The sequence below is a fragment of the Oryctolagus cuniculus genome, chromosome 18, assembly GCF_051225735.1.
Source record: "Oryctolagus cuniculus isolate XC-2025 breed Fujian yellow rabbit chromosome 18, ASM5122573v1, whole genome shotgun sequence".
NCBI lineage: Eukaryota > Metazoa > Chordata > Mammalia > Lagomorpha > Leporidae > Oryctolagus > Oryctolagus cuniculus.
The window spans coordinates 24,984,666-24,999,867 of NC_142884.1; the positions used below are offsets into that span (position 1 = coordinate 24,984,666).

Here is a 15,202-nt window from a genome sequence, read left to right on the forward strand (position 1 = left end):
CAAATGGCCACAATGGCTGGCGCTGGATCAATCCAAAGCCAGAAGCCAGGAGCAGCTTCTGAGTCTCCCATGTGGGTTGCAAGGGACCAAGTACTTAGGCCATCTTCCACTGCTTTCCCAGGCCATTAGCAGAGAGCTGTATGGGAAGTGGAGCAGCCGGGACTAGAAACAGTGCATATATGGGATGCCACCACCATGAATGGAGTCTTAACCTCCCTATTATAAATACATCTAAAAGATCTTTTGTAGATCAATACAGTAGATGAACCAGTTTATAAAGAGCCTGATTAAAAGTGAGCAGAACGGGAGCAGGTGTTTAGCCTAATAATTAAGATATCTTCATACCACATCTGAGCTGGGTTAAATTCCTGGCTTTAGCGCCTGACTCCAGCTTCCTGGCAATGCAGACTCAGGGAAGCAGAGGTGACAACTCTACTGTAGGTTCCTGCCACTCACATGGGTGATCTGCATTGTATTCCTGGCTTCTGGCTTTCACCCCAGCCAAACCTCAGGCCAGCCTGTCATTTATAAGCACTTGAGGAGTAAACCAGTTAGTGATAGCTTGCTTTCTCTCTCTGTCCCTTTCTGTCTCTTTGCTTGTCAAGTAAATGAACTTAAATGCATACATTCATAGATATAGGCATATATATATATGTATATCTCACATATCTTTGCTGGTATTAGAATTGGAAAAAACAACCCTCTCAAAAGGCTTCTAGAGTTTGAGAATTGGGTAAGGTAGATAGCTGGAGACTTTTTTCTGTCATTTAGCAAAAGGCACACACAAGTGGAAAATTTCCACTCAAAAGAGGCATGTGAAATATTGTAAATAAGTATAGCAAATGTTTGTTTAAGTAAGTAAGCACCAGAAGAGGTGACTCCTTGCTAAACATCCCAACATTTATTAATATAGGAAGAAAATGTTTTCTCTTGCCTTGTTAAAAATTCCTCCTACTGCTTGTATTTTTTAAATCTTTTTTTTAAAAAAGATTTATTTATTTATTTATTCGAAAGGCAGCAAAGAAGAGAGAAACAGCGCTTCCATCCACTAGTTCATTTCCCAGTATGCCTGCAACAGCCTGGGCTAGGCCTGGCCAAAACCAAGAGCCAGAAACTTCATCCAGATATCCCGTGCAGGTAGCATCTTCTACTGCTTTCCCAGGTGGATTAGCAGGTGCTAGTTTGGAAATGGAAAAACTGAGACTTGAGCTGGCATTCCAGTATGGGATGCAGGCACTGCAGGTAGCAGCTGCTTATCCTGCAGCACCACCACATTGGCTCCTGGTCTGTATGGTTTTTTTAACCAAAAAAGTCTGCATGAAGTCCACATGGCTTGTTGTGCAAACGAAGGTAGGGCACTTCTCTGGGCAGGTGGACTAGAGAAGGTGCCTTCTTCAGGAGGAGCGGTTAGAACACCACCCCTCAGGGCCGGCGCCGCGGTTCACTAGGTTAATTCTCTGCCTGCAGCACTGGCACCCCGGGTTCTAGTCCTGGTTGGGGTGCCGGATTTTGTCCCGGTTGCTCCTCTTCCAGTCCAGCTCTCTGCTGTGGCCCAGGAGTGCAGTGGAGGATGGCCCAGGTCCTTGGACCCTGCACCCTCATGGGAGACCAGGAGGAAGCACCTGGCTTCTGGCTTCAGATCAGCGCAGTGCGCAGGCCATAGCAGCCATTGGGGGGGTGAACCAATGGAAAAAGGAAGACCTTTCTCTCTCTCTCTCTTTCTCTCTCTCTCACCGTCTAACTCTGCCTGTCAAAAAAAAAAAAAAAAGAAGAAGAAGAAGAACACCACCCCTCTGGACTGGCAGACACGACCCCTGGGGCATGACTTGACTGCCTGAGATTAAGGCCTTGATTTCTGCTCCTACTAGTGAGGGTATTTCTGTACAGTGCACAGATCACAGGGTCTCATGCAGTGGTCCTGTGACAGAGCCATAAGAACAAGCTGATTATGGAGTAGTGACCCCATGTCTTTCCCAGTTTGAAGCTAAAAGTGTGCGCTGCTGAATCACATTTAATTGTGCTCCAGAGATACTTTCCTGCTGTGTCTTTGTGTTTGGCAGTTTCTGTAAATACCATCTGTGGGTTTTTTCTCCCACTTGTACTATCCTGCACATCGGCTCTGTATGTTTCTAGCCACCTCTTAATTGACTTGAAATTTCCTCTAATTCTTTGGCACTCTTACTATCTTCAGACTGAATGGGGGAGTCTGCTGTCTAATATCCAGGTAAATACTGGTTAGAGTTTGGCTCAGTTGAGAATCGCACATATCCTCTCTCTGGTTGACCCTGATGCTCGGAGAATTTTCAGGCTATCCAGCTGACCAAAGTCATCATTGATTTTCTAAATTGGTGGGTAGAGGATGTGTAAGTACTTAGCACCAAGACATTGAAAACGTTAAATAGTATTTGTCTTTAAAGTAGTCGTGGATAAATCAGACCTTTTTTTCTGTTTCACAGTCAGCCTGCCTTTGTCCTGTAGCCCATCCTGACAGTCTCTGCTCACATCATGTCCCATCTTCAGACCTATGTGCTGAAAGCCCCATCTCCCCATAGCAGGGTACCAAGCATAGGCTGCCAGCAGCTCTGTGTGGCACAAGCCTGGCAGCTCATGACTTTGCTTTGTGCATAAACAGCACATCCTCAGAGGGTAGAGAAGCACAAAAAGGCCAATTTGGATGCAAGCCTTGTTTGTCCCTCTGTCTCAACACAGTGGGCTCAGACCCAGAGTTTGCACGCTACGTGGCTGGAGTGAGCCAGGCAATGCAGCAGAAGCGGCAAGCCCAGCATGGTCGCCGTCCAGGCCACCCCCGGGGCCACTGGCCTCCCATGGATGATGCCCATCGGACCTGGCCCTTCCCAGAGTTCTTCACAGAAGGGTGAGTGCCAGATACACCAGTAAAGCCAAAGGTGGGAGCTGGGTTTGCCCCCATGGAGCTGGTGGGAAGGCTGCCTCTTGGCCTCTGTGCATTCTTGTCAGGCAGTTCGATTGCAAGCCCTCACGTGGGGTCACAGTGTGGTGACTAGACTAGGATGCCAGATGAGGTGCTGTGTCCCTGTGAATACACCTTTGGTATAGATTCATGACCATCTTGCCCTGGAAAAGGAGCTTACTTGATGGCGTTTGTGAGGTAGTAGCATGTTTACCACCATCTTTATACTGCCATGAGCAGGGCTCTGTGGTTTGGGGAATGCTCTCACAGCCTACCACAAGCAGAGGTGTCTAGGTTCTTACTCCAGCGTGTTGAAACAACTGTGGGTTTGGATCCTAATGACACCTGTGGATTTCTCATGTCCCCATATTGCTGCCTGGGCAGCTAGAGACCATCTCAGTGTTTTTTTGTTTTCTCTAAGATAAATTTCATATTGAAAGTATAGGCTTCTGAGAGGAATAAAAGAAAGTGATAGATCTGTATTATTTTGAAATAAGGGAAAGAAAGAAAACCTCACATCTTTTTTAAAGGAAAACACAAGAGACCTTTGTGTGGTCATGAGATGAGTACAGGGAATGGACTGCTGTTGTCGGGCTGGAGGCCACGGCTCTGTTGAGGATTGGCTGTAGTACCAACTTGTCTCTTTGGCTTTCAGGGATGGTCTGCACAGCGGCTGGTCTGGTGCTCAGGGAGACTCTGCCAGTTCGAGCGATGAGACGTCCTCGGCCAATGGCGACAGCTTGTTCTCCATGTTTTCAGGGCCTGACCTCGTTGCTGCTGTCAAGCAGAGAAGGTATGAAGAGATTTTTTTTGTAATTTTTATTTATTTTATTTATTTTCATTTTATTTGAAAGACAGGCAAAGATCTTCTAACCACTGGTTCAGTTACCAAATGCCTGCAACAGCCAGGACTGGGCCAGGTAGGATCCAGGAGCTCAATCCAGGTCTTCCACATGTGTGTCAGGGACCCAAGTACTTCAGCTGTCATCTGCCTTCCTAGGGTGTACGTTACCAGGAAGCTGGGTGAGAAGCAGAGCCAGGATTTGAACTGCTGTGCCCAACGCCTGCCCTGTGACGGGATATTTAACCTGAAGAGAGGAGAAAGGGACATGTGGATGTGACCCACAGTTTACTCCTCTGGGAAAGCCACAGGAACCGCATCCCTCCCAGTCCATCTTGGGTTTGAAAGGTGGAGGGACTTTCAGTACTGCCTGGCTCCAGGCCTCTAAACACCTTCAGAATGTGTTTTCCATGAGGAAGAACTGGTACCATGTCACTTAATGTTGGGTTAAGTTTTTGCTAGCAGAACAGTGTTCTGGTAACCAGAATTATTATGGCAGGTGAGGGCAGATTTGGGAGACAGGGTCTGCTGGTGCTGGCCCTGCATTGTAGGAGGCAGCCCTTTCTGTGGGAGAAGAGCCAGGACAACCAAGTTCTGATCTGGACTTGTCAGCAGGTTCTGCAGCTTGGACAAAGGTCTCCCCTCAGCTTCTTTGTCAAAGGTGCTACTGGATAAAATGACCTCTGAAGAATATTTCAAAGTTGAGAAAAATAATAAGATGGGTCTTGAAATGAGAAGAAATTGGGTAAAGAGAGCTGGAGATACTGCTGTGGATGTGGGGAAACGGAGCCCAGAGGTGGCAGACAGTGCACACGGGCAGGACTGGAGCACATGCAGAAGTCGTGCTGTGGTGTGGAAAGGGAGGCCAGGGTCAGGCTTCAGTGGATAAGTGGTAGGGAGTGGGCGGTGAAGACAGAAGGACGTCTTAGTGGGACACACTGTGGTGATGGTGGTGGTGGTGATCATGGTGATCATTAACACAAGTTGGGTGCTTCCTGGGTGCCGGGGTTTGGACTGAGCTCCTCACAATCGCTGTATGCGTGTGTTAGGGCTGCCGTAACAAGTACCGTAGCTTGGGGGCTTAAACAGCAAGCATTTTCTCACAGTCTGGGAAGCTAGGCATCTGCGATGGAGATGTGGATAGGATTGGTTTCTCCTGCAGCCCCTCTCCAGGGCTTTATAGACAGCTGTTTCCTTGTGTCTTCACGAGGTCATGCCTGTGTATGTGTCTGTGTCTTAAGCTGCTTCTGTGAGTCATAGTGGCTTAGGGCCCAACCTAATGAGCTCAAATATAATCATCTCTTTAAAGCTCCTGTGTCTCTATATAGGCACAATTTGGGGTATAGGAGGTTAGGGCTTCAGCATTTTAATTGCAAGGGGCGAGGGGAAATTAGACACAATTCAGTCCTTAACAACCACCTTCTAAGTACTGTTTAACATCCCTCCCCTTACATGGTAGGGAAACTGAGGCTCAGAAGTTCATTCATTCATTCATTCATTCATTTGGTGGCACTGGTGGTCCAGAGGCAAACAAAACAAAGCCCTTGTCCATGTGGAACTTGCATTCCAGTGAGGGATGGGAGATAAACAAGAGCAGATTGGGTCAGGTCCGTGAGGCTAGGAGGGGACAGGCAGGGTTTGTTTTCAGAAGGGTAGTTGGGAGTCTTCTGATGAGCAGGGGCTGAGCGATGTGCGGGAGCTCCTGGTGGGGAAGGGCAGTGGGATGCTGCAGAAGAGAGGGATCAAGGATGCTGTGTGGCAGGGGTGTGGTGCACTGTGTGGGACATTTGCAGGAGTGGCAGGTTGAGGCCAGCAAGGAGTTTGACTTCATTGTAGACTGCAACCAAGCAGACATCTCAGAAGTCCCCTTGTGCCACCTCTGCGGAAACTGCCATCTGCATAAGAGATGCTGAGCCTGTCCTGCTGCTTCCTGCCTTTTTCCTTCACTGTTGCCACACAAACCCGTTGGTGTTATTAGTAAAATCAACAGGCTTTTGATTTTGAGTCGCATATCCCCAGTGCATGGTAAACACCCAGTTACTTTGTGAATAAGTGAACAGAAAGCCAAACCTGGTGGATGCAGGTGCCTCCCACCCCACCTGCCTGTGCCAACTTGCAGGAATGCACCATTTATTGCTGACCCCTCATCCTGAATACAGTGGATCCAAGGTCTCCCTCTCGTAACTAGAACGGGACCTAGAGACACTGGAGCCAGGCAGCAAGAATGTCTGTGCCCTGAAGAGAAGCTGGGCAGGAAGGCGGGGAATCAGTGCTCTGAGCTCTTGGTTCTTTCAGGAAACACAGCAGCGGAGAGCAGGAGACCAGCACGCTGCCCTCGCCGCCTCTCCTCACTACAGTGGAGGACATGAGCCAGGTACCATGGGCTGGCCCCCTGGGTGCAGACGGGGGGCACGACTGCAGAGCTTCAGTTTGAAGGGGGCCTCACCTGTGGCCCGGGGGCTTCTTTGTGGTGAATAGCTTTATATTCTCATGATTTTGTCTGAGTGAACAGCTGTCTGGCTGACTCAGAGCCACATGGTGGGGACTCTGCAGGGCTACAATGGCCAGTGCAACAGCCACTCGCTGCATGTGACTGCTTGAATTAAGTACAAATAAAATGTCAGTTGCTCGGCTGCACCAGCCATACATGGCAGATGGCTGCTGTGTTGGACAATGTAGGTGTAGACCACTGCTGTCCTGCAAGAACTTCTCTTGGACAGGACTGGGGTTCTCACCTTGCCTCCTAGCTACTAGGGGCAAGGGCCAGAGGCCCAGGGAGGTGGGAAAAGATACATCAGAAATGCCACTTACAAACCTTCTTCTGTGTCTCAGGAAAACAAAACCAAAACGTGGCCGCCCAAAGCACCGTGGCAGCACCCTTCCCCACTGCCCAGCACGCTGCCCAGCCCGAGCACGCCACTCTATGCCGTCGCCAGCCCCGGCAGCCAGTGGAATGACACCATGCAGATGCTACAGTCGCCAGTGTGGGCTGCCACCAGCGACTGCAGTGCCGCCTCCTTCAGCTACGTGCAGACTCCACCGCAGCCCCCGCCCCCGCCAGCGCACAAGGCGGCACCCAAGGGCTTCAAGGCCTTCCCTGGGAAGGCTGAGCGCAGGCCGGCCTACTTGCCCCAGTACTGACCAGGGCCAGTCTGCATGCCTTCCCAGGTTGTGGGGGTGAATATCCCCACCCCAGGGCCAACTCGCTGACACCAGCTCCCCAGAGGACCAGTGCACTCCTGTCCCAGGGGTGGTTTCTTGGGGATGGGGATGTTTGGCAGCTCCAAACCTTTAAAACCTGGCTTCACAGACTTTGGCGGCATCAGACGTCCGGAGAGCCAGCTGCAGATGGTTTCTGGCTCTCAGGGGGATGCCGGAGCATCTGCATGCTCAGTAAGCACCTCAGGGGATTCTGATGGAAGCAGCCTTGGGCCACACTCTGAGAAACACAGCTCTAAGGTTTTTAGTCCAACTGTGTGTGGGAAGGCACCAGGACTGAAGGGTGGGAGCAAACTGACCATGTTCTGAGACCCTCTCTTTAACATGTTGTGATGACCACACCAATCACTGTATTTTCTAGCTATTTTTCCTTTAGTTTTTTAGTTAAAACATCTCCTGCCTAAAATACATTGAATAATTTAAGATGACAGATACACTGGCTGGAGGTTTGTTCAACACTATCTTTATTTAAGCTTCCACAAAAAGGGCAAAGTTTAGAATATTTGTGACCAGAAGCAATCACCTGGGTTTTCTGAGGGTGACCAGCTCCTTGCCGCTGTAGGGGTGCAGCCTTTACCAGATTTTCAAAAAAGGATTGGAGGCATTTCCTGACGATCCCGGAAGTGAGCCAGCTGGCTACTCTCAGACCTGCATGTGGCCAGAGGCATCGACAGGGGCCTCCGGGAAGAGGGCAGAGCAGCGCTGTGCAGGCGCCTGCACGGGCAGCATTTGTGAGCTGGCTCAATGCAGACAGGAATTAATTTAGTCTTGTCTTTAAAAAAAATAAAACTCTGCCTCATTTGCAGTTGACATGTGCCATTAAACAGATGACATCCTGTGGATTTAGGGATATCTTCCAGCCAGAATGGATCCAGAAGAATTGAATGGTGCTTAAATTGAGAAATAATAAATATATCTATATAGAGTAGATATCCCACTGTATATTAATTGAGGTTACAGAAAGTTCTTTATATAAAACTTATTTAAATTTTTCATATTTCATCTTTGAAAAAATCTAATTGAGAAAAATCCATAATATTTTCTGGTATGAAAGTTTGACAGTATTAATATTTTTTTTATATTTTCTTAAATCATTAAACCATTTTAATATATGTTAACTACTAATAAATGGTTTATTCTTTCTAACTCCATATAAGCTTTTCCAACAAAGATTGTAATAACACATTTATGTTCTCATTTTTCTACGGATATAAGTAAATTTATATTTAAAAATACCAAAAAGAATAAATATATATATGTATGTATGTATGTACGTACACACATACACACACACTAATTATAGAGGACCCTTAGGGTGTCTGAGCCCAGCCACCTGACTTTTTAGTACTGTGTTGTTAGGCTGTTTCCAGGCCTCGAGTGTTGTCTTTTGTGCTCTGTGGGGATGCCATTGCTGCCTGTTCCTATGATCCTTTCACCGTGGGTTCTGAACATTCACCTCACCATGTTTACAGAGAACTCTCTTGTACATAGATTCTTTCAGGCACGTGCTTTGCACCGATCCTGCGTGGCTCTTGTCTGTTGTGTTAGCTGTCACGGTGTATGCAGTCTGTTAAAGTCGTTTGTGGCTGTTTTTCTTGTAAGATAGTTTTTTCTTCAATAATGTGTCCATCGTACCCTGTATTCCAAGTTCTATTATACTGACGTACTCTTGTTTTAATAGTGCCTCCCCAAAGACCTCACCCTGGACAGAAATCAGTCCTGAGGCCCCAGTGCAGGTGGCATTGCTAATTGTCACTTTCCAGTTTGACATTTTGTAATTGCATCTCCATGGGCTGTGAGACTGTGTGAAGCTATTTGTGTGGTCTCCATGTAGGTGCTGTGTTCCCAGCACCACTGCTCTGAACACTGGTAATTCCAGGTGCTGCGCTCGGCAGAGGGGTCTCGCCAATGCGCATGTGTGTGCGTGTGTGAGTGTGTGTGTCCTTTGCATGGCCGGGTGTGGCTGCCTTGCTCGGGCATCAGCAGGACACAGTGTGAATAGTTATAATGCTTCCAAACTGGAACTCTACATTTTGTATCTTACTTTTAAAGCTCCTATAAGTAAAATAACTATTGGCTTTATTAAAAATATACATTTAATAATACTTTGTATCTTTGTTTACAATGAACTGCAGCAGACACCATTAGAATCCATGGCTGGCTTATCACTTTCAAAAGCTGCACATGAATTGGCTTTTAGATCACCCTCTGATTTCTGAGACCTGGCAAGGAGAAGGAGCACTGTGGGTATGAGGGGCTGCAGTGGACGGGCAGCAAACAGTGACCAACCGCAGCTCTCTTGTTGGCTTCCCTAAGGCTGCAGCTGGTTTAGGCCCCTGCACAAGTGAAGAGGATGTAATGGTGAGGAGGCCATCTCCTGAAAGGATGAATACTGTTTGGGATGGGGTCCGCAACACCCACAGCCCACCAAGTATGGATGCCATGACCCACACTCTCCCCCAGCAGCCTGCAGCAGAGGGGTAAGAAGAACCTGTCTCGCTTGGTGATGCCATCGTGCCGAGCAGAAGGAAGACTATGAGGGCACCCCAGTTGGAGGGTGGGTGATAGGGGAGTGAGCCTTAGGGTATAACCACAGGTGGAAGTACCACTCTGGCTTCTGTGTGCTGAGGTGCCCTCGAGTTGAGCCTTTGAAATGCACCTCACAAGAAGAAGCTTAGTAACAGCCTCGTCGGTCGCAGGAGAGCACCAGGGGATACACTGGCGTTAATATTAAAAGCTAGCGGGGGTGGGAGTTGGGGGAATCATCTGTGCCTAACACAAGCACCCCGCGCTGTTCACCGGCTTTGCTTCCACAGCAGTGGTGGAGCTAGGAGTGCTGCCTGCGTTCCTCGTGAGTGGGGATGGAAGCAGAATGGACAGTACACCCCAGCCCCCGGAGGCTCCTTGGAGCCCTGCTGTCGGAGACGGAGGACGCGTAGGCAGTCCAGGTGTCTGAGGCTTGTGAGCCTCCTTTCCCACCTGGGGGCTAGCTAGAGTGGCGCTTCCAGCTTGGACTGCCACATAGCAAGCAAGGGCCCGTGAGGGGTGGCCCATGGTGCACGACGTGGTCCGGGTTGTGACTTGTTCCCTGATCTGGACACAGGAAACAAACCCCTCCCAGTGGACGGCTGACTGGCTGCCTCTCAGCAACAAGCAGCTGCGTCCCCGGGGCAAGCCGCCGGAAGTAACCCAAGGCCAGCCTTGTGGATGTGGCTTGTGTCTGTCGGGACTGAGTTTGTAATGTGGGCCCAGAGGACACAGAAGAGGCCAAATCTTCCCTGGGAGCCAGGACTGCAAAGATGCACCCGGCCTTGAAAGCTGGGCAACACGACCCCACCTTTCCCACCCTTGGAAGAATAACACTGCCCACCTGTCCTCCCAGCTGTTGTGCAGGCTAACCTAGAGGACATTCTAGGTTGTTCCTTTCGTTAGTTAACCAGCAAGGCCTATAAATGTACCTCCAAGCCCATCCGAATTCCACGTTCTTGTACCTCCACTACCATCACCTGGTCCTCACCGGGCTTCTCCCTTCACAGCCTCAGGTTCCCCCAGCAGCTGCTCGGCCCCTCCATCAGGTCTCAAGCCGGAGCCCGCCTTCCAACCTGGCTTTTGCTTCTCACAGCCCTTAACACTCCCACCACCACCACCACCACGCTGGAATCCGTTAGCATCTGTCCCTCTCATCGGGATGAAGGCCCAGTGAGAGCAAGGAGCTGGGCCTGTTGACAGCCACGAGTGCAGTGTGCAGGACTGACTGCACCCGGACTACTGCCTAGCAACCGAGGTAGATGAAGTGTTGCTGTGGCCAGAACTGGCAAGTTCTACTAGCGAAACAGAGAACTAAACATAAAAAGGCATATGCCAGACTAAGCCAACCTGTACCAGGAAAGCAAAGGACTGACATCAGGAGCTGCAAGTAGGGCTACGAGTACGTACGTAGCCCTTTAGTAAGTGTAGTCTTAGTACAGCTATGTACTCTAGGGCACCAAGCGACAAGTCTCGGCCACAGAGGGAAGACTGAAGCTCCTACACGCGCCAGGTTCCCACCACACATGACTTCCGGCTGGCGCATGCGCACGGCCGCCGCCCCGTGGCGCATGCGCACGAGCGCTAACGCCTCCATCCCAGACGTGCGGCCGCGGAGGTTTCCTCGCTACCGTCCCCGGCCCTGCGCAGAGACATGCGCATAAGCGTGCGCTCCGCCCACCCCGGACGTGCCAGCCTACACGCAGACGCGTGCGCAGCACTCCCTAGCGCCCGCCTTCGCTGCACGTAGGCTGGTCCGGGCCCGGGGTTCGTGAGCTCCTCCCGCGCCCGGAGCCCCGCGGGGCGCGCGGAGGTGTGGTCTCCTGGCCCTGGCTGAGGCTGCGTGACTCAGCATCCCCGGAGCGGCTCTCGGAAAATCCGTCGGCGCGCCCCGCTCCCGCCCTCCTGCGGACTCCTTCACCGGGCCCCAGGACAGACCCCTTCCCTGGGCTGCCAGACCCGCGACTGGCGGCCTTTCTAAATGCCCGTGCCTCGGTTTCCCTGTCTTCAGATCGTCTCTTGTTGGGGGCTGTGCGCACCACAGGCTGCAGTGAGTGGGACACGGGGCTCTCCCTGCACGTCGTAACTGGCCTGCCTGTCGGGTGTGCCCAGATCTGCTCCTCACCCAGCCTCCACCGTCTCGCGGCAGCACCTGACGTTTCCAGGAGCTCCAGGATTTTCCGAGTTGGTTCCCGGTGTAGCGCTTCCAGGATCCCAGGCAGACTGAGCCCGGTACCCAGCCGTTTGCCAGCTGACAGGTGTCATGGGTTTAACATTTGTTCAGAGCGTAAAATAACACTGAACTCCCAAAGATTCCACTGCACTGACACCACCCCTACACTGGTGCCTGACCATGCCCTGCCTTTTTTTTTTTTTTTTTTTTTTTGGGGGGGGGATGGTTTTCTTACTCTTGGCCTTCACAGGTCACTGGATCCAGGCCAACAGGACCAGTGTTGGTGCTCTAAGTTTTGGGATTTTCCTGCCTCTGCAGTTGCACACCCTGCTGTCCTTTCCCTTGGCCATTTCCACGTATAAGGTGTTTTTTGTTTTTTGAAGATTTATTTTATTTACTTGAAAGTCAGAGTTGCTGAGACAGAGTGAGATCTTCTATCCACTGCTTCACTCCCCAAATGGCCACACAGGCCAGGGCTGGGCCAGGCTAAAGCCGGGAGCCTGGAACTCCATCTCACATGGAAGCCAAATACTTGGGCTGCTTTTCCCAGCAGCGAACACCACAGAGCTGGATGAGAAGTGGAGCAGCTGGTACTCGAACTGGCACTCAATGGATGCTGGCATTGCAGGCACTGCGCCACAGCACTGGCCCCATGCGCGTGTAAAATTCCTCCCTGTTAATCAGGATTATTGTAGGGGTCTTCAGAACCTTAGTAGGGGAGTCCTACTATGAAAGCACCATGTGGGGTCCCATCTGCAGTATTGGTTCAAGTCCCGGCTGCTCCACTCCTGATCCAGTTCCCTGCTAATGGCCTGGGAAAGCAGTGGAGGATGGCCCGAGTGATTGGGCCCCTGCACCCACGTGGGAGACCAAGAAGCTCCTGAGGAGTTAACCAGTGTGTCTCTCCCTCTCTTTGTAACACTGCCTTTCAAATAAATAAGCAAAATCTTTTTAAAAAAATTGCATGGATTTCAAAATTCTTGAGCAAAAACTATTGTGTCTTTTAGTATCACTTTCCGAGCTTTTTGAAGTCTGCTGTATCATAGAGGCTTCACTGGTACTGCACTAGAATGAGGCTGATGAGGGGAAGGGGCCTGCCTGCTCTGCCACTGTCCCTGCGCCTGTGTGCCAAGGCTGCCAGCAAGTGGCGTGAACAGGGAGGGCTCAGGCAGGAGTCAGGCGACCTTGGGCCGATTCTCTGCTTCCCAACAGACTGCCCTTCTCAACTCTCCTACCCTGTGTTAAATGGGGAGGACAGCTGGAGGCCCCTCTCGGGTGCCGAGACGGTGGGAGAGGATCCGCCGGGAGCTCCACACGGAGACCCCCTGGCCAGGGCGGTTTCCCTGTTCCTTGTCTCACCGTGAGTGGCTTCCCGCTCCTGGTGCTCCGCCTTTGTTCTCTGTCTGGTGCTTTCCTGAGCTGCTAGTACTTCTCACCCTTCAGATCCGAACTTGAGTTTCTCACTGAGAAGGAGAAGTGAGGTAACTTTTGGAATTTCGAAGTAAGGAGGTGAGACCTAAAATAGTGCGGGGAGATCTGCAGCTGCTGGGAATTGTAGACGCCAAACTGCTGGAGGTGTGCGGGGAAATGTCAAAGGACAAAGCCTTTGAAGTGGCAGCCATCTTGGGCTTCCCCTCTTTCTCCCCCTGTGGGTTGGGAGGGTGGGAAAGGACCCTGAAGGAGACAGGGTGGCAGCCGGCAGGTGAGCACCGGCGCAACTGGTGGCAAGACTCAGGAGTTACAAGCAGTAACTCAAAATGACTCAAACTCTAAGGGAAATCATTGGTTTACATCAGCTGCAGGCAGCCTGACCCCAGGAACACTGGCCCTGTGTGGGCCGCTGTGGTGTCTCTCGGGGGGTCATTCTCTCTCTCTCTCTCTCTCTCTCTCTCCTCGAGACTCAGGTCTGTCCTTTGGGACGGGCGGCGTAGCACCCTCAGCAAAGCAGAGACTTCTGGCTGCAGGGTCTCAGGAGATGGCTGATTGGCTGGCTTGGGTCCGTGTGCTCATCCGTGATGCAATCAGGGAGGTGGGATGGAACACAAGGGCGGGAGGTAGTGTTTCTGGACAAAGGTGATTGACGTCATCACAAAGAAACTACTAGGAAAAGGGAGTTCGTGGCTACCGTTGGCAGAGAGGCCTCTGCGGAACACCAGGTAGGTGGCCCACGGCACAGTGGCTGGGAGACAGGACTTCCCATTGGTTCAGGCAGTGTTCAGAAGCACAGGCCCTGGTGTGGACCGGAAACCCAGGCGGGAGAGAGTCCCAGGGAACCCCAGCAGAACAGCTTCTGTTCAGCGCGGTCGGGCTGTGCTGTGCTGGACACTCAGTCCAGGTTGAGTTCGCAGTTGGCCCCGAACGCCTCTGGGTGAAGAAGGGTCCCGTGGACAAGGACACCGCCGACTGCCCTGACCGAAGCCCCCTTTCCCTCTGGCCTGCGAGATCCTGGCAGCCCCGTGCCCAGGCATCTGACTCTGTCTACCGTGTCAGGTGATGTCGGTCCTCTGCTTCCTGCCTCTCTCAGGACAGAAGTGAAGTCCTCCCAGTGACTCAGGAGGCCCCGTGTTCCTCCCCTGCCCTCTCTGACCTCATCTCTTGGCACTTTCTCTCCACCCCAGGCTTCTCCCATTTCTGGAACATCTGCACATGCTCATGATTTGTTTGTTCTAAAAACATTCATGTATTTGAACGGCAGAGTGACAGAAGGGCAAAGACAGAGACACCTTCCTTCTGCTGGTTCACTCCCCAGATGACGGCTACAGCTGTGGCCGGGCCTGGCCGAACCCAGGACCAGGAACTCCACCCAGGGTCTCCCATGTCGGTGCAGGGGCCCAAGCACTTGGGCCATCCTCTGCTGCTTTCCCAGGCGCATTAGCAGGGAACTGGGTCGGAAGTAGAACAGCCAAGACTGGAAACAGCAATCCCATATGGGAGGCCAATCCGATATGGGAGGCAGCTTGGCCTGCTGGGCCACAGGAATTTTGTGTCTCAGGAATTTCGCAGTTGCTGAACTTTACCCCTGGAGAGCCAGTCGGCTGGCTCCCTGACCCGCAGGCTTTTGCACAAATGTCATCTCCCCGGTGCAGTTTTGTTCTCCACCATTCTATTTAAAATCACAACCCCTGCTTCCAGCACCCTCTCCAGCTGCCTTTTCCTCGATAGCACTTGCCAGCACTTAGTTATTTGGCTCTTTTGTGCCCAAAGCACCTGGAATAGTACCTGTAAGGTGGAAGGCGTTCAGTAAGAGTGCCAACGAATGAATGAATGAATGAATGACGCAGCAGACCGGGGTGTGGAGTGCTCGGTCCCTGCTCCCCTCCCTCCTGGGCAGCGGCCAGGAGAGCGGCGGCGCAAGTGGCCGCCCGGGGCCAGGGAGCGACCAGCTGCAGAGCGGCGGCGGCGGGGAGCAAGGTCGCCCCGCGGGGGCGCGGGCGGGGGCGCGGGGCGGGGCGGGCCCGTGCGGGGCGGGGCCGGCGCCTGCGCCATAAAGGCCGCCGCGCGCCCCCGGCCCCGC

The 15,202-nt window shown here is 51.8% G+C and overlaps 1 protein-coding gene and 1 long non-coding RNA gene across 14 annotated transcripts in view; one reads left to right on the forward strand and one right to left on the reverse strand.

The window, feature by feature from the left end:
• Positions 1–9,094, forward strand: part of GARRE1 (granule associated Rac and RHOG effector 1) — a 98,994-nt gene extending 89,900 nt beyond the window's left edge. For all 13 annotated transcript variants that reach the window (XM_051846733.3, XM_051846738.3, XM_051846737.3 and 10 more), the window contains 4 exons: positions 2,710–2,875; positions 3,585–3,722; positions 6,066–6,144; positions 6,603–9,094. In XM_051846733.3, coding sequence (XP_051702693.1) covers positions 2,710–2,875; positions 3,585–3,722; positions 6,066–6,144; positions 6,603–6,911 — 692 coding nt within the window. In that variant the 3' untranslated portion in view covers positions 6,912–9,094. The remainder of the gene's footprint in view (positions 1–2,709; positions 2,876–3,584; positions 3,723–6,065; positions 6,145–6,602) is intronic.
• On the reverse strand, positions 3,391–11,885 carry LOC138846701 (uncharacterized). Its single transcript, XR_011384239.2, has 3 exons — positions 11,641–11,885; positions 3,819–4,017; positions 3,391–3,706 (listed from the first exon to the last, which is right to left on the reverse strand). It is a non-coding gene; the product is annotated as an uncharacterized LOC138846701 (long non-coding RNA).
• Positions 11,886–15,202: the final 3,317 nt, after the last annotated feature.